Source organism: Phoca vitulina, unplaced genomic scaffold (genome assembly GCF_004348235.1).
Source record: "Phoca vitulina isolate PV1807 unplaced genomic scaffold, GSC_HSeal_1.0 scaffold71, whole genome shotgun sequence".
Classification (NCBI taxonomy): Eukaryota; Metazoa; Chordata; class Mammalia; order Carnivora; family Phocidae; genus Phoca; species Phoca vitulina.
Genome location: NW_022589774.1, coordinates 10,376,844 through 10,400,451, shown reverse-complemented (window position 1 = coordinate 10,400,451; position 23,608 = coordinate 10,376,844). Strand labels below are relative to the sequence as shown.

Genomic DNA, 23,608 nt, shown 5'->3' with positions numbered 1-23,608 from the left:
TACAATAGTAAAAAATAAATCTTAAGGGCAAAGATGAGACCATATAAAATGTAAAAATCAGTATAATTAAAAATGCCATCAGCATAATTAAATGGCTTCATAAACCAGGTAAAATACTTGCAAAAATTATGACAGCTAATCTTAATACATAAAGAGCTCTTGCAAATCAGTAAGGAAAACCTCAACAAAGCACGGGGGGGAAGGGGGAGAGATAAGGGATCAAACATATTTCACAGAAGAATAAATACTACAGACCAATAAGCATGTGAAAATGTGTTCAACCTCACTAGGAATTGAAAAGGTCCAAATTATAGCCACAAAGGGATACTGATGCTCACTTCTCAAATGGGCAAAGGAGGTGATAAACATCACTGGGAGAGAATGAGATAGAATTGGGACACCTCCCTAAAAAGCAATCTGACAGGGGCGCCTGGGTGGCTCAGTCGTTAAGTGTCTGCCTTTGGCTCAGGTCATGATCCCAGGGTCCTGGGATTGGGCCCCGCATCGAGCCCCGCATCGAGCCCCGCATCGAGCCCCGCATTGGGCTCCCTGTTCTGTGGGAAGCCTGCTTCTCCCTCTCCCACTCCCCCTGCTTGTGTTCCCTCTCTCGCTGTGTCTCTCTCTGTCAAGTAATAAATAAAATCTTTAAAAAAAAAAAAAAGAAGCAATCTGACAAAGTTTGAGCTAATAATACAATTTTTAGTGATCTACATTAAAAGAAAAATACAAATTTATTTATAGAAATGCTCATCAAACCATTATTTATAATAATAAAAAGAGGCAAGAATGTGAATATTTGATTACATATTTGTTGCATAATAAAATACTAATTAGCCATGAATATTGTTTTTTGAAGATTTTTAATAACATGGGGAAATACTCATGACCTAATACTAAGTGAGAAGCGAAGTATAAAACATGATTTTATTTATGTTGTACATAACAAACACACATAGCAAAAAGACTAGAGGGAAGAGACATGTTAACAGTTATGGGAACGTAAACTGAGATAAACCGGTATGAGTTTTTATTTTTCCCTTTATGTATTAGTATTTTTAAAAATATCCTACAAGAAATACATAATACTTGAATAATAAAAAGTTATTTAAAAATGTTCTTAAAACTATATTAGAATGCCCTAGGTTGCTGCTTGGGAACAATGATAACTGAGTAATTTTTGTTTAAAGGAAAAAAAAATCATTACTTAAAGACCTCAACTTTTGTGGTTTAACATCCCAGAAACTATTTATTTGAAATAAACTAAAGAACCATATGTGCTTTCCAGAATGGTAAAGTTTCCAAAATGTTCTAACAAGACCCACCCACTGGAAATAAAACTCTCAAATAGCAAAGTGTCCACGACCCAAAGAAAACTCAAGTGGCATTCCTACGAGAAGTCTCCACCATTAACCATGATCCTTTTCCCAAAAGGATAATTACCTCCAATTTACTGCCACTGATTTGAAGAAATAACTGATTTTAAATGCAAGCACACTCAAAACCTATGCAGATAATTAGATAATATCATTCAGAAAAGGGACAAAGGAAGAACATTACAAACAAAATTGCGAAATCCCCGCTTGTTTGTTTAGACTTTCAAAAACAAGAATCATTTAGATAATCCTGGGATTTGTACTATCACTACTAAGAGCTCATCTTTATTGAGTCCTTAATATGAGTCAGGCACATAATAAAGCATTTTATATGTATTTCATCGTTCAATCCTCAAGATAATGTACTATTCTTATCCTCCTTTTACAGACAAGGAAGCTGTGACTCCCAGATTTTAAACAACTTGCAGAAAGTCACTGAGCTGGTAAGTGGCGGGGCCCAGATTTGAAACAAGGTAGTCTGTTTCCAGAACTTGCACTGTTAACCCATTTGCTGTATTGCCCCACAATCTGTAAAAGAGGTAAAGGTGCATTATGCCTTTCTTTTTCATCTCCTCCCCACGCCCCAAGAGTCTCAATTGAAGAAAGATGAATCCTGAGCTTTCTAGTCTATGGATATATATCACTGTCTTTTACAATCAAAGATGCTATAGTGATTGTGCTACCTCCTTTAAAGAAGAGTATGGTTCAATAAAGTAATGCATTTTCTTTAGTTTTTCCTCCACTGGTTTTATGTATAATTTCTCTCCCTTGTTTAGGGTTGCAGCTAGAAGACCATAAAACTAGCAATGGAGCCCTTATATGAAGAATACCTAGCAAATCGTGGAACAATAGTAAAACCTTATTACTGGCTAAGCTTCTCTCTAGATTGCTCGAACTGTCCTTACCATATTCGGACAGGTGAAGAAGCAAGAGTTCCCTATACAGAATTTTATCAGATTTTTGGATTCCCTTATGGGCCAGCGTATCCTCAAACAAAGCACCTCACATTTTATGAACTAAAAACTTCTTCTGGAAGCCTGGTGCAAAAGGGCCATGCTAGCAGTTGCACTGGGAATAATACCCACCCAGAATCAATGCTATTCGAGATGAATGGTTATTTTGACTCAGCCCTACACAATAACAAGGCTATCAGGCATATCATTCTGTATTCCAACAACTCCCCTTGTAATGAAGCCAACCACTGCTGCATCAGCAAAATGTACAATTTCTTAATAATGTATCCAGACGTTACTCTCAGCATTTACTTTTCTCAGCTCTATCATACTGAGACCGAATTTCCTGCCTCGGCGTGGAACCGGGAGGCTCTCCGGAGCCTGGCCAGTTTATGGCCACAGGTCACTCTGAGCCCAATAAGTGGCGGAATTTGGCATTTTCTCCTCAACAGCTTTGTGAGTGGTGTCTCGGGATCAACTGTTTTCCAGCCCATCTTAACTGGGAGAGCACTGGCTGATAGGCAGAACGCATATGAGATCAAAGCCGTAACGGGGGTGAAACCTTACTTTACCGATGTTCTTCCCCAGACCAAAGAGAATCAGAACATAAAAGCTCAGGCAGCTTTAGAGAGCTACCCCTTAAACAAGGTCTTTCCTGGACAGTCTTTGCAAGTGACAAGGGGACGACCGCAACCCAATCTGACCCCAGACCTCAGGGTTCCTGTCATTTTTGTGCTGGTGCCTTTCAGAGACCTACCACCAATCCACGTGGGTCAAAACCCACATAAACCCAGGAATATCGTGAGGCACTTAAATATGCCTCAAATGTCATTCCAGGAAACCAAGGACCTCGGAAGGCCTCCCATGGGAATGCCAGTCGAGAGAATGGAAATCACGGAGCAGCTTGCAAGTGGCAAAGAGATGGATGAAAAGAAGAAGAAGAAGAAGAAAGGAAAAAAATAAAATCTATTATTTCTACGTGAGACCAAACAACTACCAGAGGACTAATTCGATAGCAAACAAAAATCTGGAAACTTTCTCTCTTCGGTCTGATCCAAGATGGGAGATGAACGGATACACTAAAAGCAAAACCTGAATTATTTGCTATCTCAACTACTATAAAGCTACACTACTTTTAACATAATCCAAGATGTTTCCATAAGCAACTTGACCTCTCTCCTTTATTTTGAAAATGACATTATCAAAATGGAGCCATTAGTACCTTGCTAATATTTTGGTGTGGAAAAGGAAATGTCATTATTCTAGTCTACCCACATCATCTTTCCACCAAAAAAGCCCATGGACTAAACAGCTTCCTAAATTGATTTCAGTATAAAAATTTACTGTAAAATTGGAAAAGAGCCTGCAGTTACTGACATTAAGTGCTGTTTGCAAAAGCAAACTAGTGATTTTCCATTAATTGTTAATCATGGACAGAAGACTTTAGGCAGGCCATTTTTTTTTCCTAAAGTGGTTCAAAATAGTTCTGTGTGAAAAAAAGAAGTTATTTTGCTAATTGATTATATACAGCTACAAAAATTGATTTTTGAAACCTAGTCACCTGCTCAATGTGACTTTCCCAGCTCAGGTCTCTCCTTCCTGAGCAGACGATAGAGGCAGGATGATACATGAGACCCTGCAAAGGCTCCTTCCATCACACACGATATAAAATCCAAGCTGCTCTTACTAGCTGTCAAGGTTCCTCATTTACCTTCCAGTTGCCTAGTCTCATCAGCAAGATTGTAAGTTCCCACAGGTCAAACACTGTCTCTCTCCCTCTTTGGTTTTCCCTTAGAATCTAGCCAAGTATCCAGGCAAAATGTGGGTAGCAAGGTTGTGAATCTACATCTCAATAACTTTACCAATCACTGTTTCCCAACACTCCATACCCATTCCAACAAAGGGCTCGCTTAACCATCCTGCAATGGACATCATTTTTTGTTGTTGTTAGCATCCATTCCCCCTTCTTCTGATATAGCTCCCCAATGCATAATTTGTTTTACTTCCCTTTTTCCAAACGTTTTCTCTTTTCAGCAATGTATATCTATACAGTCTCTTAAAATCTTGTTTGAAACACACTTCTAGGAAGTGCTCCTTGAATAACCATCCGAGCGTGTACATTAAAGCACTTTGTGTTTAATTCATTTACATTTGCTGCCTCACTTTCCTCTTAGAAGTATGTAAAAATATATTACAAGAAAAATGTATATCCATTTGTAACTTGCTACTAAATTTTTTCTTTAAAAAAAAAAGATTTATTTATTTTTAGAGAGAGAGAGCATGCACTGTGGGGAGGGGCAGAGGGAGAGAGAACCTTGAACAGACTCCCTGCTTAGCAGGGAGCCTAATGTGGGCTCCATCTCACAACCTTGAGATCATGACATGAGCCAAAATCAAGAGTTGGATGCTCAACCAACTGAGCCACCCAGGCACCCCAAATTTTTTCTTAATATATGTAAAAAGTAATGCTAAGCTAAAATAAGATAGTTTTGCCATTAAAAAAAGCTTAAAGCAGATGGGGTAACTGGGTGATGGACATTGGGGAGGGTATGTGTTGTAATGAGCACTGGGTATTATATAAGACTGATGAATCACAGACCTGTAACACTGAAACAAATAATAGATTATATGTTAAGTAATTGAATTTAAATTAAAAAAGGAAAAAAAATTTTTTTAATTAAAAATAAAAAGCTTAAAGCACATAGTACTCCATGTCAAAGGAGGAAGTGGAGGAGGAAGAGGAAAAGAAAGAAAAGAAAAATGTTTAGAAAAGAAATTTCTATTGTGATTAAAATAAACATCACTAAAATTTTTAAAAGAATATTCTATTGTTAACATGAAAAATTTTATAGAATTATTGGAATATAATTACATTGTAGTATACAGTAATTATTATTTTAAAAAGTACTTAAGTTTATTATTAGATCATGAAATCATATGTCTACAATCTGGGATGTAGAGTCAAAAAAATAAAAAAAAATCATATGTCTACAATCTGGGATGTAGAGTCAAAAAAAATAAAAAAGACCCAACGCGACAAATTCAGCATCTCTATCCAGGTGGGCAACTGAGCTAAGAGCACTGGCAAATCTGAGGGGTTTGGAGAAACAGCTCTGAAGCTTCTGCCAGGTTGGCCGGTGATGTCCTACAGCAGTTGGGAAGGATCTACCCACCTTATAGGTTTCTTAAAAAAAAAGAAGAAAAAAGTAGATTCAAACAGTTGCCATGAAATTTATCTACAAAGTGGTCAAAAAGACATAACAATCAGGCTACAAAGAATTCAGTTAAAAGCATAGTCTGAAGGGCCGCCTGGGTGGCTCAGTCAGTTAAGAGTCTAACTCATGATTTCAGCTCAGATCATGATCTCAGGGCCCTGGGATCGAACCCCAAGTTGGGCTCCATACTCAGCAGGGAGTCTGCTTGGGATTCTTTTTCTCTCTCCCTCTGGCCCTCCCCCCACACGTTCTCTCTCCCCCTCTCTCTTTAAAAATAAATAAATAAATCTTTAAAAGAAACATTAAAAAAAAACCATCGTCTGAAATCTAAGATGAATTTGTATTTCAATGGTATATAACAAAGGGAGAAATGTTGCTGAACTACAGGAAAGAAAAGTGCCTTTTGGCAGTTAAATTTTTGTACTAGTTAGACATGTCTGGAGCTAGGAAGAATGTCACTGACAGGTCATGAGTCCCTGGCCAACATAGTCAAGCCTTCAAAAGACTGTTAAGAGAGCATAAAGATATATGGCCCTAGGTATGTAGTCTCTCTTTCCCCTTTGGTAAAACAAGAGATAAGACTAGTTCATAATAAGGTCCTTTCAGCTCTATCCGTTCTAAGATGGCTTGGATCAGAACAATAGATCCATGGAGCAAGCTTTTACAGTGCAGTGACCACACTTCTTACTCACCACACAATGGATTCTTGGTCACATCAGGCTGGCCCAGGGACTTAGGGAAGAGTAAAAGTTGGAATGTTCCACCTCTCTTCAGCAAACTGGCATTAGTGATAGTGAATAATTATCACTGCTGCCACACTTATGGAAATTCCAATAAAGAAAACACAAGCCAATAAATTAAGCAGCTAATGGTGTGGTGATCTAAAAGAGGCAAGGGGTATGTCCCAAGAAACTGATGAGGGTAGAGGAAGGGGAACCCTACCTTTATGAATCTACCATGATGCAGGTTTGGCTCTCAGTTTTGTAGGTTCAACTACCTACTTAGTCAATACAGAGAGAATGAATCTATTAATCAGGGCAGACCTGGATTAATAAAGCTCCCAAGATTGACATGTAAAAACGGAAGGCTGTGTACTGATTTCCAGTGAGACTTACAACGGGATATGCAACCAGATAATTCAAGTGGTCTCACCTATACAGCCTCTCCATGCAGAGAAGCTACCTGAGAAGCCAAATTATAATCAGAAGGTTGCTTTGTGGATTAGGGGAGTTCATTATTTGAATCAAATGTTTAGTGCTATCACAGTCTGCTTACCAGGGACACTGTGCCTAAAATGGTGGGCTCTGCCCAAGGGCACCTGACCCCCGGACAGTGTTTAAGTGGGGGGAGACTATAGGAGACCACAGAAACCTTTATAACCAACTCCTGTCATGACTAGTATCGATTCTCTATAGATGTTAATGTTTTATCAAGCTACCATCTAATCCTGCTGGCCTGGGGGCAAATCCTATCTCTTTAAACAGCTGTTACATATCTTTTTTGATTCAAAGCACATGAAATCCAAAAAGTTTAGCTCAAACAATATCATGTTATGCATCTTATTTCCAAAGGTTTTAAGGAAAACTACATGGTAACTTATATTAATTAAAAATAATATTATGACTGCCTAACATTTAGTGAGAACTATGTCAGGCACTTTTCTAAACAGTTACATGTATTAACTCATTTAATGCTCCCCATAATCCTATGAGGTAGGTATTATTATAATATCTATTTTCAAATAAGGAAATTGCAGCACAGAGAACTCATGTAGTAAAGGTTGAGCTAAGATCAAACCCAGGAGCTCTAGCTCCAGAATCCCAGTTCTTAATCACTATGCTTTAATGGCTCTCAAAATAGCAACAACATGGACTCACTACAAAGCCTGGGAAAATCAATACCCATTTTTACCCACACTGAGGCCTTTCTGTAGTTCTGCTCAGACTATTGCATCAATAGGCATCCTGTAGACTATGGGAGCTAGGGAGGCTGGGTGGGCTGGGCTGGAGAACTTAAGTAGCTCTAGATCCCAGAGTTTTGGCACCCTCCTCATCCCCTACTCCTTGTTTTAGCTAGAGCCTCATACCGAACATACGTCCTGAGATTACCTTAACTTGATGTCTCTGACTCTCAGGGATGTACAAAATCACAGACCTGAGGCAATGGAACATTGCTTTATTACTCTATTTAGTTAATTAAGTGGAATTGGTGCCTCAAAAAATTAAAAAGAGAATTATGTGATCCAGCAATTCTGCTTCTGAGTATATAACCAAAAGAATTGAAAATGGGGTCTCAGATATCTGTATACCCATATTCACAGCAACATTATTCATAATAGCCATAAGTAATCCAAGTGTCCATCAATAGATGAATGGATAAAGAGAATGTAGAATATACATACAATGGAATACTATTTGGCCTTAAAAAAGAACGACATCCTGACACATGCTAGAGTTGTGAATGAATCTTGAGGAAATCAAACTAAGTGAAATAAGCCAGCCACAAAGCAAAAAACAAAAAACAAAACAAAACAAAAAAAACAGGTACTGTATGAATCCACTAATATGTGGTACCTAGAGCTATCAAATTTATAGAGACAGAAAGTAAAATGGTTGTCTTTGGGGGCTGGGAGAGGAGTGGGGAATGGGGAGTTATTGTTTAATGGTACAGGGTCTCAGATCTGCAAGATAAAAAAAGGTCTGGATATGGATAGTAGGGATGGTTGTACAATAATGCAAACGTAATATTACTTAAAGGTACACTTAAAAATGGTTAAGACAGTAAATTGTATGTTATGTGTATTTTGCTACGACTTAAAAAAAAATTAAGTGGAATTATTCATCAACACCTACTGATCTCTTCATATACTAAAAAAAGTGACATCTTTTGTGATAGACTAAATATTAGGTAACAGGCTCTCTGTCTATCTCAAAATACTGAGATAAGGTGGGGAAAGCTCACAAGTACCTGAAAAACAAATGTCTTTTAAAAAATCATTACAATAACAAGATTTTTTAAGTTCACAGTTTAGAGTTCATTTCAAGCTATGAAAAGCCCTGTGTAGGTTTATGTGGACCCTGATACTTAGTTATATCCTTATTTTTAGCACAAAGGTAAGCAGTACAGTTGGGAATAATGAGAAAGACTTACTGAGTAGACAGTGGTGATTAAAAGCACAAGCTTTGGAATGTGACATACCTAATTACCATACCAGTCTGCCATATGCTAGTTGAGTATCATTGGCTGAGTCACATAACCTCTCTCAGCCTTTGTTTCCTCATCCATAAAATGGACACACTAACTCCTAAGCCCTAGAGCTACTCTGAGGATTAAATAATGTAAATAAAGAGATTGTTTACCAAGTCTAACACAAAACAAACATCAAGCAGTTGCTATTGTTTATAAAATATTAATAGAAGAAGGATAGACAGTAGAAAAATAGGAATTGCAGGATCTTTCAAATTCTATCAAAACTATAAATTTTATTTTCTGTAAGAAGTAAAGATCTATTACTAGCATTTGTAACAATAAGGTTGGGGGAGAAAAAAAGTTTGATTTTAATATTTTGCTTAAAGCAACAAGAGAAGCAATAAGTCCATGGTCATGCAAGATATTAAAATAATTGTGAGAAAATATTTTGTGCAACTTTTTGCCAAAAAATTGGCAATCTAGATAGAATGCATGATCTATTATGAAAATATAAATTCTAAAATTGACTCAAAAAGAGAAAAATCAAACAAGTCAATAACCACAGAAGATAGAGATGATCAAAGATCTAACCCTAAAAATAGGAGCAAGTCCAGATAATTTTGCAAGCATATTTTATAACTCTCAAAGAAAAAATAGCATAGAAATTTTCAAACTTTTCCAGAGCATAGGAAAGAAGGTGGAAATCTCAATTCATCTTACAAAGCTAATACTAATCCTAATATCAAAATTGAATAGAGATGGCATAAAGAAATACCATGGGTAAATCTCACTTATACATATTGATTCTGAAATCACATAAAGAAAATATAAACTAATCCAATCTATCAAGTAATTAAAATAGTAACCACAATTTATTCTAGAAATGTGGGAATGGTTCAGTGCAAAAATATATATATAAATAGGGGCGCCTGCGTGGACCAGTCAGTTAAGCGTCTGCCTTCTGGCTCAGGTCACGATCCCAGGGCCCTGGGATTAAGCCCCTCATGGAGCCCCGCATCAGGCTCCCTGCAGGGATCCAACTTCTCTCTCTCCCTCTGCCCCTCCCAAACACCCTCCATGCTTGCTCTCTCTCAAATAAATAAATAAAATCTTTAAAAAATATATATATATAATTCATTTTATATTTGTAAATTAAAAGATGAAAAATAATATGGTTTTTGTTAATAGGTCCCTCAAAAAAAGCATTTGATAATTTTAGCAGTCATTCCTAAATATCCTAAAACAATAGGAAATATAAACTGGTAAAATACCAACACTATTTCCATTAAAATAGAAACAAAAAAGGGATGCCTAATATCACCCAGTTTTTCACACTGTTTTTGATAGTCCAACTAATGCAATAAGAAAAAAAAAATAGGGGCGCCTGGGTGGCTTAGTCGTTAAGTGTCTGCCTTCGGCTCAGGTCATGATCCCAGGGTCCTGGGATCGAGCCCCGCATCAGGCTCTCTGCTCGGCGGGAAGCCTGCTTCTCCCTCTCCCACTCCCCCTGCTTGTGTTCCCTCTTTCGCTGTGTTTCTCTCTGTCAAATAAATAAAATCTTTAAAAATAAATAAATAAATAAATAAATGAAAGTGATATAAATATTAGAAAAGAAAATGTAAGCTATCATTATCTCAAATATTGTGATTATATACTATGACAAGAAATGCAACCTTAAAAAAACTGTTAGCATTAATAAGAGATCCCAGCAATGGGAAAGAATACAGAATAAATAAATTTTTAAATCCATAGCTTCTCTTTATATTATCATAAGCAGGTAAAAAAAATAAATAAGAGTCCCATTCAAAACAATGTTTAACAAACAAGGTTTATTGTTCCATTTAGCACTAAACGTTTTCCCTGAGACAAGAGTGCAGATTAAAAATTTTTAATCTTAGAAGCACTAACATATAAATAAATACAGGTCCCATTGTGAAATAGTTCACCCTAACTACCCTACCTTAGTGTGTAATCATAAAGTTATATAAAGCTAAAATAAATCACAAAGCAAAAATTGAAAGTTTGGAAGGCTGGTGGTTCAACATAGAACCAGTTCATTTGGATATTATGTACAAGCATGAGACCATACTATAGTCTAGGTAACATGCTAAAAAATCATTTTCTATTGTAGTAATTATATTGCTAGAGAACAATGGTATTACATCACCATTACCAGAAGTGAATCTTACTTATTTATTTTATATTTATAACACATCTGATATATTTGATTAACACTGGCCTCGCTTCCATTTCATTGCTGTGGGATTCAATCAATGTCTTCGTTTGTTAAGTATTTAGTGGCAAAGCTGGGTAAAAGAAACACATGGTAGGTGGAGTACTCAGCTTAAAATATCTGAAAAGAAAGACCTATTATAAAATAGTTTTATCAAAATACTTTCTAATTAAAAAGATCCTTCACTCTTTGCATTATCACAGATAATAAAACGGAGCTATATACTATCACACAGCATTAACCTTGAGAAAATTCAGACTTAGTCTTACGTTAGTATTCAACCAAACCAGGTTATCTGCACAGTAAATAAGATGTCTTAAAACCTTATGGATCCGTTATTCCAGGGATAAACACTCATTTGGAAAATTAAATAGGGAGAATAATATTATCTAAAATGAATTAAGTACTATGATTAACATAAAAATTTGTAATTCGCAAAAAAGTGCAATAATGTGTATTATCTAATTAAAGCATAATTAAGGACAGGTTTCCACACACACACACATTTCCCTAAAGCTTTATAGATTTAACTGTTAGTTGATTGGGGTAGGGAGGAAATTAATGTGTCCATTAAGAAATACTCAATCTCTAAATATGATTGCAAAATTGTCAGATTATTAATTCACTGGATAGAAATGTTTTGCATACTTACTATGTACTAGGTACTTATCATTGTGAGACAATAAAAAATACCACATTGGCAAAGGACCTTTTTGACATTATTACATCTCAAATGTATTATGCATTATGCAACTGAGAATTAATTAATTATATTTAACACATTCAACATATAGAACAAAATTCTGAGTAATCAAATCAATTATACCCTTGAGCAACTCGATTTTTTAAATTCCTCTTATTATTCCCTTAAGTTGATTTCTACCCCCAGGATTCTTTCCCAGTTCTAAAATAAGAGAATAGAGACATTTCCTAAATAAGACCTAATACAAAAGAAGAGAAATGTAAGAGAAGGGATACATTAGTCTTAAATCCTTGTTTCTGTTTGTTCTCAATAGCGCTTCTAATGTTCAATTTTCTCTTCAAAGAAAATCTTGATTTAGAAGAACAAAAGAGTACAATCATCTTTAACATCAAAACAAGTATACTGTTTAGCTCTTACCAAAGTTAGCAAAAGATTGAAACTGAGGAAGAAATATTAAAATAAATTTTTATTGTAACTTATATAATGCCACTCACCATGGTAATTAATGGTCTGATACTTTGGTATATGACTTTTTAAAATAAATATTACCAACAGGTAGAAAATTTTCCTTTGCTCTACGAAAACAAAACGTGGGGGAGTGTCCATGTTTTTGCTCATAACTTGAATCTTAATTTAAAGAAATGTCACTTCCACTACCTAAATGATATATTTTCTAGAAGGGTGATTTAATTGAGAAGAGAAAAATGCCACATTGCTTCTTCCTTCCAAGAAGAAAGGATGTATTCCATTCCTGTGAACTTTCTGCCTCTCCATATATATATATGTATACATATGTATACATGTCAATGTAGATATATATACATATATACATATGTATGCATATCTGTCCAACAAATGTTTGATTTTGAGATCTCTCTTCCTATTCTTACTGATTCATTATGTTCACTGTGACTTTCAAACTGTCTGCCTTTCACATTTTATTCATTCATCAGTGAATAATTGAGTACCTGAATGTATTACGTACCGCCTGCATGCTTAGCATTATATCAGATGTGAAGGAAAATACAAAATAAATATAAGACAAGTCTTTGCCCTCCAGAATCTTCTGATCTCTTCCAGGAGCAAGATAAAACAATTAAGTAATTCATAAGACTAGTGCCAAAATCAATGGTACAGGTAACATGCATTTTACATTTATGTAGAATTTTAGAGCTTCAGAACACTTTCCTGTACTTAATCCTCAGAACAATCTTGTGAAGTACACATTATTAGCTCCACTTTAGCAACGAGGAGCCTGAAATTCAGAATTTTAAGTGGCATGCCTCAGTCAAATGATTTACAAGTGGAAGTCAAGACTTGAGCCAGGGTTTTCTGACTCTAAGTCCAGTGCTCTTTTCAATACAGCACAGGAAACCAAGGATTGGGGTATTCACAGGGCAACAACCGGCTTTCTGCTAGAGGTGGAATCGAACTAGACCTGATAGGATGTCAGGAAAACACAAAGCTATCTGAGCAGCGTCCAGCTGAATGTCCAAAATAATTTTATTCTGCAAATATTTTTACTTCAGGGTTATACACACAGCACAACTACCATTTCTTTAGTGTTAGTGCCTTTACCTCCTCAGTAAGAGCTTTGCTCTCAGAAATGAGGATGTCAAATGTAACGAAAAGCTGGCCTAGCAGAATCATAAAAATCTGAAGTCACAAATATAAATCTTAAAGATCTGGTTTCTACTAATCCTCACACGTTTTGTTTCCCCACAGCACCGGAGAGCCTAACTCGCCCCTATCCTTTTCTAGCATTCTTGCTCCAAACAGGCACTTATTTTAAGATGTCAATGACTGACCCTACCCCAAATTCCACAGGTTCGCCCCAGTTTTGCCACCCCAGCCCCTGCCCAGAACCTCCCCCTCCCTCCCAGTGGATATGATACCTAGTTCAGGCTCTGCAGGTGCCGTCGGGATGCTGTCACACACCACTGACAGGTAAGATATGACCTTTCGACTCCGTCCTTGGGGACCTCCCGCTGGCCGCGCAGCGCAGTTCCAACCCCGGAAAAGGGGCTCCCGGCTCCGGAACGCAGCCACCGGCAGCGCACTGTCCGAAGTGATGTCTCTGACAACTAGAACGACGCTGGGCGCCCGGGCGCGCATCACTCCGCCCCATACTCCTGCCAACTGCAGGGGACTTGGTCCGGCAACCGGTCCATCACACCTCAGAGGCAAGTCCGGGCCAGCCGGACCTCACGCAGGACCCCGAGGACAGGTCGCTGGCAGCAGCGGCGGCAGCAAAAGCCACCCGCCCCCAGTGCCCATAGCCGCCAACCTAAGACCCCCCTAGGCTGGACCGCAGAGAAGCGTTGCTATGGAAACCCCCTGAGGATCACGTGATGCCCTCGGACGACCAATTGCCTCTTACCTCTGCCCGCGGCACCGCTTTCGGCCCTCCCTCCGGCCCACCCCCTCCCGCCCCCGCCTACTTCGCCCAGCCCCGCCCCTTTCCTGCGGAGAGCCCGCGCCTGCGCACTGCGTCCAGCGCGCTCCCTCCCTCGCGCGCGCTCCCCGGGGAAAGAGTGGGGGAGGCGTAGGAGGCTAGAGAAGAGCATGAAGCTGAGGAGGAAGGAGCGCCGCCTGCGCGCAGGCCCAGAAGCGCCCGAGCCCCGGCTGCCGGCGACGCCCCAGAGCGGAAGAGGGAAGTGAAGGCGCCAGGCTGCGGGTTCCTGGTGGGCTACGCTTACCGAGGTAGAGGCAGCAACCGAGAGGAGGCTTCTGCCACCGGTCCGGATCGGGGATGTCGAAGAACACAGTGTCGTCGGCCCGGTTCCGGAAGGTGGACGTGGATGAGTACGACGAGAACAAGTTCGTAGACGAGGAAGACGGGGGCGATGGGCAGGCCGGGCCTGACGAAGGCGAGGTGGACTCCTGCCTGCGGCAATATCCTTGCGTCTGCCGGCCTCCCTTCCCCACCCGCCCCTCTCCCGGGACCCCCTCCGACCCCGGGGCAGGGGCGCGGAGCTGCCCCCAGCGGCCCATGACTTAAATCTGTCTCTCTGGGGTCCCCCACTCTTGAGAGTGCAAGGGGCACTCCCATTTCTAACCGAGTCGCCCCGAGAACCCAGGGTCCCGCCTCGGAAACTTGCCCTTCCCGGCGCGCCTTCCCCGCCCAGATTCCTCAGGTTGCGGCCGGAGTTGCTGCCTCCGGGAACTGGCGGGGCGGGCCGCGCCCTCCCGACGCGGAGGGAGGCATCTGGTGCTGCCCTCTGGCTCTCGGGGGGCGCTTAAGTTGTCCTCCCCAGGACGGTGATTTCCGGAGTCACCTCGGCTCCAGAAATTTGTGATTGGGAGGAGCAGGCTGCTTCTGTGTTGGCGGTTTGGTTTTGGCAGGGTTAGGAGAGTTTATTCCTTGCTGGGAGGGATGGGGCGGTTTGCAGAATTGAGGCCCTCTGTCTGTCCTTTTAGCCCCTGGGCCTTTTTTTAAAAAAATCATTATTTAAAAAGAGAAAGGAATTTGGCAAGATAAAGGTTGCAAGATAGAGAATTTGTTAACCGGGGGAAAGGGAGTGTGTACAAAAAACCAACTCCCAAGAAGGAAGCTTGTAGGCTTTTACCTGCTAAGCAGGGGACAATGGAAAGAAGACAGGGATGGCATATGGAGAATCCCTGGAAATATTTAAAATAAACCCCAGTGAATAAAATAGACGATGAATAAAATAGACGATGAGTCATTTGTACAAAGCAGAATCATTTTTGTAATCCTGAAACCGTTTCCATTTCAGTTAAAATGTGGCTGTCAGTTCCTGGTTTTTGTTTTTGCATATTTGAATATTCATAAATTCGAGTGAGCATTTGCATCACATCTTTTTTAGAAAAATGTAAATGTTGGAACAACTCATGCTGTAGTTTTAGAGATTCTCAGTTACTGAATTCACTCAGTTCTAATTATTCTTGAATGTATTCATAAGGTAAGGAAGACTCTTTAAACCCTTTCCTCATCAATGTCCTATTAAAGTATAATGGGGAAATATGAGTGAAAATATTGGTTGTAACTATATCTAGTCTTAAAGGCACCTAAAATACAGCACTAAACATTTATCAGCATACAGATGTTTCTTTGATTTCCACAACTTTCACAGTCAGCTGTTGCTATTTTGCATTATTTAAATACTTAAACGCTTTAGGTCTTAAAAATGAGCCAGTCTGCAGAAGACGTGCTTTCCTAGAAGTTCGTTAACCCTTGAAAATAACAGCTTACCACCAACTATAGGGGTTTTTTGTTTTGGGGGGTTTTTTTGGTCAGACCTTTTTTTTCTTTTTCTTTTTCAAACATAAGCAGTGAACATTATTCTGTCTGAAAACATTCTTTGTGATGGATAAATGATGTGAACTAACTTTAGGTTGATGGGTGATGACTCTTGACTGGTACTGCTGTATCCATATAATGGATCTGCTTTTTAATCACTTTATCTAAAAATAAAAAGATAATTGTCTCTTCTTCTCTTGTTGGAACCAGAAGAGACAAGCTCTGGGTCAGGCCCTACGGATGGAGGAACAAGTGAACTCTGTGTGGTTTTCCTTTTAGGGGAATGACTGTATATTCTGACAGTCTCATTGGCCTTCCGAGTCTCGTACTTGCTAACACACTGGTGCTTTCAAAGACTAAATTTAATAGGTATGACCTAAAACAGTTTTAATAACCTTTATGAAATATAAGAGAAAATACACAAAACAAAAATTAAGCTTCTACCTAAATGTCATTGAATTATTACATCTTTTGTAATGCCTCTTTTCATTAATATTGAGAGATTGCTGATGTATATCATTTAGAGTGCTAGAATAGTCACCAGCATTTTCTGCTGGCATTCAATTCATACACAATATAATTCTAGCAAAAGTTTGGTCTTTGTTTTTCCAGTTAGAATCACATAAAAACACATTTTGGTTGAGGATATGCTGTTTCATTTTGGGACCTAGTAATTCTGAGATACATATAATTTTTTTAAAATATTACTGGATAATGTTTGCATATGTGTCTTACTGGAAAATAAAAGGCTATCAAAGTGTTCATTTAGTAATTAGAGCCAGACAAGAACTGGTCTTTGCCTTATTACGTGCTCCTGTGTTTTCAGTATTTTACATTTGATTGACATCATTGAAACCAACATACTGAGTTTTCCAATATTGAACATAGTGACTATGGTAATTTTTCTTTCTGTGTATAAAATCAAGTCTTAAGAATCAATGATACCTGGTAAACAGTGCTTTCCTGAGAGCTGCCCTATGCCGCTATCCCCTTAACCTCCATCACAGGAAACATGACAGCCGCCCTCCAGGCAGCTCTGAAAAATCCCCCTATCAACACCAAGAGTCAGGCGGTGAAGGTAAGTCACACACACAGTGATCTCTGCTGGTATCTTAGCTTTCTTACCAAAATCCTCTGAAGTGTCATGAAAGCAACAAATATTTTAACCATTTATTGTCTTTGACATGGACGAGCTTACTATGTAGTTTGATAGGTAAAAATTTACATATTAAAAATAGCACTCTAATACTGAGTTATGAATATAAGAGAGATCATTTTGGTGTGTTTAATGGAGGCACTCGGGCTGAATTTAAACAAAGGCCTGAAGAATAAACAAAACTTGTACAAAATAAACAAGATTCTATTTGGTTGCTTTTTAGAAATCTTTCTAAATTATGCAAGTATTAAATGTTTATGGAAAACTCAAAGAAGTGAGGGGACAAAAAGGATAATCATCATCCCATTGCCCAGAGATAATCGGTTATTACTTTTTGGTGTTGCTATATGCTTATAGAGCTTTTGTATTAGTTGTGTTTTGTTTTGGGGGGTTTTTGGTTTATTTGTTTTTTAATAAAAATGGAGTTTTATAACTGGCTTTTTTTTTTTTTACAATGTACATGAACATCTTAAGTTTATTTCTATAAGATCTTTTTTTAATGGCTGCGTATACATATGCTGCAGTTTACATATAACTAATCTCCTTTTGTCGTATATTTAGATTATTGACCTTTTGTTGTTGTGAACAGTACTGAAATGAACAATTTTGGGTAAATTGTTAATTTTTTCCTTTGACTGAATTCCTAGAAGTGAATCGCTGGGTTTTAGAATGCACATTTTTTAAGGCTTTTGGTACAAGCGGTATTGCCAAATTGCCCTTCAGAAAAACATGACTAACATTCCCTGCAGCGGTCTTTTCGGAAGTTCTGGAGAACGTATTTACTAATTATTTAAAATGAAGCCTAGAGCTCTGGACCCATTGTCTGTAGGAGCCCTAAGGATCTCTTTAATTGAATACTAGTAATAATTTAGGTAAATGCATAATAATTATCTAGGCAACAATGAGAGGAAACATTTTCTTTGGTTTTTGAAAGTGGCGAGGGATGTCATTGAAATTTCAATTTTACCACCTTCTGCTTTTATATGGGTGAGTTTTTATCACAGTTTGTGGGTGGGAAGTTATAGCTGTGGTTGTTAAGAATATTTTTCTAAATTGGGTAATTCCATAGTCTTTAAACTGAAAACAATAGGTGGTAGAAACATTCTGTAAACTCCTGATCAGTAGGAATGCCAAAGATACCACTCTTTCTTGAAAAGGCGAAGTGAAATTGTTGAAAGGGTAAATTAAGTATTCTCTTTGCTTGGCTTCATGGGTGAAAAAATAACTTTGCTCTTGGAACAGCCTTTTATCAAAAAAATCGTAAGTGAAGATCACTATATCTTATATCTTGACGGTAGATATAAAACTTAAAATAAGTCTTCTTAAAAGCTTATTCTTACTATTTTTGAAGGATGGTTCAGGGTAGAACTGCACTTCATTTTTTCTTTGTCTTCAGGGTTTTTTTGAGGTCAAGAAGTAAAATTTAAATATTGATTTAAGAAAATTGTCAAGTTCTCACAGCTGTTTGTAAGCAAATCCTTTCAGCTCTCCTTCAAACATGTCAAGAATCTGTCCCCCTCCACTGCTCCCATTGCTAGTAGCCAAAGCCAGCCTGTGTTATTGCAGTCCCTTCCAGACTGGTCTCCCGGCTTCTGCCTCGTTCCCTGCCCCCCACCAGCCCCACATCAGCTTGTTCTCAACATGGCAGCCAAAGGGATCCCATTAAAATACAAGTCAGATTATATCACTGTTCTCAAAACCTTCCAACATCTCATTTCTCTTAATGAAAGCCAGAGTCGTCACAGTGGCCTGTGGGGCTTATGTGGTCTGTCTTCCCACAACCTTTCTGACCTCCTGTCCTACTATTCCACCATATCGCTCTGGCCCCCAGGGAGCTTCATGTCCTTCAGGTCTTAAATATCACTTCAGTGTGGCCTTTCTAGAACAACCACTCCACACCCATATGTCTAAATGTTCTTTCTTTATCCCCAGGATCGAGCCGGCAGCATTGTCTTGAAGGTGCTCATCTCTTTTAAAGCAAATGATATTGAAAAGGCAGTTCAATCCCTGGACAAGAATGGTGTGGATCTTCTAATGAAGTATATTTATAAAGGCTTCGAGAGCCCCTCTGACAATAGCAGTGCTGTGTTATTGCAATGGCATGAAAAGGTAAGTTATGTTCTCTCACCTAAATAATTATTTTGATTTCTTGGCTGTACATCTTTGTTTTTACAAATAAACGCATGAAAATGAACGTTTAGATTTATGCTTACTAACCTTGATCTTAAGAGATTCTGATTTGCAGCACACATTCAGTGATGAAAACACACACTACAGAGAGAATAAAACTCGTCTTGGTCAAGTCGCTTGATGGTTCATACACTGTCAAATAAAGAGAGCTAACTTTTATGGACAGGGTAACCAGACCTCCCTGTTTTCCCAAGACGGCCCCAGTTTATGCCTGTTGTCCCAACGTAATTATGACTAGTTCCCTTTCACTCTCCAGTACCAGTTGGAGAATAATGTATATGGTCATCCTATTCAGGAACACTTTCCATTTGTCAGTCACTGTACCATTAGTTGATGTTTCGTTAGGCCTCATAATGACCCTATGAGGTATATAAACATCTTTATCATCCTCAATTTAGAGATGAAGAGCCTACTTAAAAACCTAAGCAACCTGGTTCCTGTCCAGTCTCAGGATCATAGCAGACATTGGTGGAGCACTTACTGTATTCCAAGCACTCTCCCAAGCACTTTATAAATATTAACTCCTTTAATCCTCATAAAAATACCAGGAGGAGAAGCTTGCAATCATTCCTCTTTTGGTGGATGGGGAAACTGAGGCCCACGTTAAGTCTTCATTGCTTCCTAACATCAGTCACCAGTTTTTGCCAGTCTGTCTGCTAAATAATTCTCCAGCCATGCACACAGATACCCTTCTGATGGCGGCTCTTTGCAGCCTCTCTCCCAGTCTGTTGCTGTAACTTGCTACACAGGCCACCAGCTACCAGTTGTGTCTCCCTCGAATCTGTTCTCCACCCAGTCGCCAGAATGCTCTCTTAAATCCAGATCTACCCTGTCAGTCACCTGCAGAATGAAGCCCAAGTTCCCAAGTCTAGCCCCTCCTCTTCTACGTTGTTCTTCCCCCCGTGCTCCAGCAGTGAGCAGCATAATAGTATGCTTTCCCAGAATACACTGTACTGTTCCACACCTCTTGACCTTTGCACAGATTTTCTGTCTGCCTGAGTGCCTCCTCACCCCAGTGCACACCTCTGTCATTGCATACATTATATTAACATGCTCTCCTTATATATCTGCCCCTTCCCGGTAGACCAGAAGGTGCTATATCCCTGGCATCTAGCACGGTACCCAATACACAAAAGTATTCAGTAAGTAAGCCAGAGCTTTCAGTTCCTGATAATGTACTCAGGACTTGCAGGTTTTGAAGGTAAAGTCAATTTAAAGTTTCTAGTTCTTAGCTATCAAATAATACATTCTTAGCTTGGGGGGAATAAAAAGTATCTGACAAACTGGCTAATCTAAATGGAATTTAGTTGGGTAGTTGATCCCAGTTTGAATTTCTTCCTGACAGTGCTAAGAAGAGAGCAAAATCAAAGTCCTAAATTGACATGTGAGCACCCGTTTTAGGCAAGCTCATGCTGTAAATCCTTAAGAACATCCCATAATGTGAAAACAACATGCTAGACCGTCAGCTAGTGTCCCACTGGCATGTGGGTGCATGAGGCAGGAACTCCGAAGGTGTGGGTCGCTGTGTCCCCAGTACCGAGAACAGTGCCTGGCACATGATCGGTGTTCAAGAAATGTTTATGAAAATTAATGAATCCAAAGCCGATAGCTGCACACATTCCTCCTTTAAGAAAAATGTTTTACTTGGTATGAGAATTGACCCTTTATGATTCCGTCAGCATTTACATTTTTGTTCATTTTTAGGCACTTGCTGCTGGAGGAGTCGGGTCCATTGTTCGAGTCCTGACCGCAAGGAAAACCGTGTAGTCGGCGGGAACTGGACAGCCCGTGGGTGTGGGAGCTGCTGGTACAAAGACCAAAACAACCAAATGCCACCGCTGCCCTTCGGGTAGCATCTCTTTCTCTCAGCTTTGCCTTCTTGCTTCCTTTTTCATATCCGTAAAGAGCAAAATCACATATCAGTTTTCCTTTCATGAAAATTGGGATAATAGAGAGGAAATGTTTATGAACAGGAGTGTTTCATGCTCTCAAAAACAATTTTGGTGTATACATGTCTGTATATAGTATAATTTGCCTTCAAGTTTAATTGTGCAATTTTAACCCCTATCGGCTGGTGGGGTTTTGTTTTGTTTTGCATTTTTTTTTTGAAGTGTTTTGTTTTGTTTTTGACTAATAGTGAGAAATTTGATCAGAATTTGAGGCCAGTTTCCTAACTCCTTCCTAGCCAGGAAATGATCTTTATAAAAAATATATTTGAGAAACTGGCAGCTATTAACATTGCAAAACTGGACCATAATTCCCTTATTTAAGCAAAATGTGTTTCTGGAACAAGTGGTGGGTGAACACCACTCCCAAGTTCCAGCTTTGTTTCTGCTTACCTCCAGATCATGTGAGCTTAAGTACGCTTTTTCCTCTCTGCATCCAGTAATCATGGCCTCTCGATTTCTTTGTGGTCTCCAGGGTCCAGAGCAAGGAGTCTTGCTCTACAAAAATGTATCTATGAAATGCCAGAGCCTGTTTGGCACGGGCATAAAACTTTGTTCTATTAATATGACCCAATTTGGGGAAACTACTCCAAATGAGAAAAGACATGGAAACAATGATGAAGTTCAAACTCTGGGCAGCCTCTGAATGAAACGCTATTTTCTTTAGAAATATAATAGCTGCCTTAGACATTATGAGGTATATAACTAGTGTTTAATATGCCCTATAAATGTCTTCAGTGTTCTTCAGGGTAATTAGGATCTTAAAAGATTTGGTTCAGATCCAGACACATACACATTCTGTATTTTAGCTCAGTGGTTTTCAAAAAAGGAAAATGCCACACAGCAAAAAGTGTTTACTTTGTTGGACAAACCAAATCGGTTCTCAAAAAATGACCGGTGCTTATAAAAAGTTATCATTCAGTAACTCCAAAACAAACCACCTGAATGCATATGACCAAGAGGGAAATCAGCTTGTGTTTAGTATTTACATTGGACACCAGTTTCGTAATCACTGTCTTACATAAAAACTGGTGGAGAAATTCTATAACCTCTTTGCTGTTTTTGATAACTGCTTTTTGTTTTGTTTTGTAAAAATGATAAAAGTTCGGAAAATAAAATGTCAGTGTTGAATAATTTATTTTTCTAACTCTTATTTTAATACTTATGAACGTGTGGTTAATTAAGAGAGAAGATTCCCTGTTTTCCCAGCAGGTTTTGGTACTCTTGACAAGAAGTAATTTGGTACAGAAGGTTTCTAAAACTCCTTTACTCACATATAAAGGAGTGGAGTAAAAGAGAGTCATGGATGAAGGCAGGGCACCGCCAGAGCCTTTGGAATGAGTGATTCCATAGCCCTCCGGATGCCAGCTGAGCACCCGAGTATCACTGCCCAGAGACCGAAACTAGAATGTGCCGAGTAGCCTAGCAGCTGTGGTCCGTTACCCCCGGACCGTACACCCTTTCTCACAGTGCAGCCTCTCTTGTCTCCACACCAGCCCTGATTAGATTCCTGCTTTAAAGCCCTAGAAACCAAACGGGCAATTCAGAGGGCGGTGCGTTAAGAGAAGCAAAACAATAGGTAGTCGAGTAGGTACAGCATAACCCCTTACAAACTTGAAAATGAAAACAAAAGTGATATTGCAATATTTCTTAAGGTCATTTTCATGACTATCATGTTGTTGAAGAAAGTTCTGGAGTTCCATATTTTATAGTCCCCAAAACAGGTGTGTTCGTGATCTGTCAGCCTATCGGCTTCACTAGGAGAGAGTAAAAATATTTAACCCTTAGGGCAACATAGGGACTGACTCAGAGCAGATGCCGGCTGGAGACCCCTGGCTTCCCTGATTCCTCTGGGCTGGGAGCCCCGGTGGTGCCAACCATGCGTGGACCGGCGGGGCGCGTGGGGGTGGGCTGTCAGGATGATGGCAGAAAAAAGATACAGATGCTAAGGGGCACTTTCGGCACAAAAGCAGTTCCTTCCCTTCCATTCCCTTCTACTTGAATCTCTGGGTTTTTTTGTTTCATTGTAGCCATTTTCATTTGTTTTGCTCTTACCATTTTTAAAGGGAGGGAAATGGCACACATCCCCTTTCTTGGTCATTAGGTGACCGCACGCACCATGTAGGCGGCAGTCACATTTGATAGTAAGTGTGCTGATGTCTTAAGGAAACCCAGCGACATATATGTGCAATCAATCTGTAGATGGTGCAAATTAACCAAGATTTATTTTTTAAGCGTTTACTCTGTGCCCAAGGATCATGAAGGACATAATAGAAGAGTAATAGTAAGTTAGTGATAACTTATAAGAAACAGGTATGAATAATTTTATCCTCTAAATATTTTTGAGCATTTCTTAAAATGCCAGTTGTGTTTAGAGAGTTCATTTCGA

General features: G+C 39.1%; 3 protein-coding genes across 3 annotated transcripts in view; 2 read left to right on the top strand and 1 right to left on the bottom strand.

Annotated features, from left to right (window-relative positions):
- The window catches only part of RGL1 (ral guanine nucleotide dissociation stimulator like 1), a 231,790-nt gene extending 217,779 nt beyond the window's left edge, over nt 1-14,011 (bottom strand). Inside the window, exon 1 of the mRNA XM_032393204.1 lies at nt 13,562-14,011. The gene's annotated coding sequence lies outside the window, so the exon portion shown is untranslated. The remainder of the gene's footprint in view (nt 1-13,561) is intronic.
- APOBEC4 (apolipoprotein B mRNA editing enzyme catalytic polypeptide like 4) lies at nt 795-4,546 on the top strand. Its single transcript, XM_032393202.1, has one exon. It carries the CDS (start codon nt 2,180-2,182, stop codon nt 3,287-3,289), a length of 1,110 nt encoding a protein of 369 aa, XP_032249093.1. The 5' UTR covers nt 795-2,179; the 3' UTR covers nt 3,290-4,546.
- Nucleotides 14,012-14,196: 185 nt separating the features above from the next.
- On the top strand, nt 14,197-22,353 carry ARPC5 (actin related protein 2/3 complex subunit 5). Its single transcript, XM_032393176.1, has 4 exons — nt 14,197-14,561; nt 16,933-17,005; nt 19,016-19,192; nt 20,978-22,353. The coding sequence occupies exons 1-4, from the start codon at nt 14,419-14,421 to the stop codon at nt 21,038-21,040; spliced, it is 456 nt and encodes a 151-aa protein (XP_032249067.1). The 5' UTR covers nt 14,197-14,418; the 3' UTR covers nt 21,041-22,353.
- The last annotated feature ends 1,255 nt before the right edge of the window (nt 22,354-23,608 follow it).

Bases quoted from the DNA above. Each gene is read 5' to 3' on its own strand.
- ARPC5 (XM_032393176.1), top strand. From the start codon at position 14,419: ATGTCGAAGAACACAGTGTCGTCGGCCCGGTTCCGGAAGGTGGACGTG. The intron at 14,562-16,932 runs ATATCCTTGCGT...AACCTCCATCAC, and splicing joins GTGGACTCCTGCCTGCGGCA to AGGAAACATGACAGCCGCCC. The intron at 19,193-20,977 runs GTAAGTTATGTT...GTTCATTTTTAG, and splicing joins TATTGCAATGGCATGAAAAG to GCACTTGCTGCTGGAGGAGT.
- APOBEC4 (XM_032393202.1), top strand. From the start codon at position 2,180: ATGGAGCCCTTATATGAAGAATACCTAGCAAATCGTGGAACAATAGTA.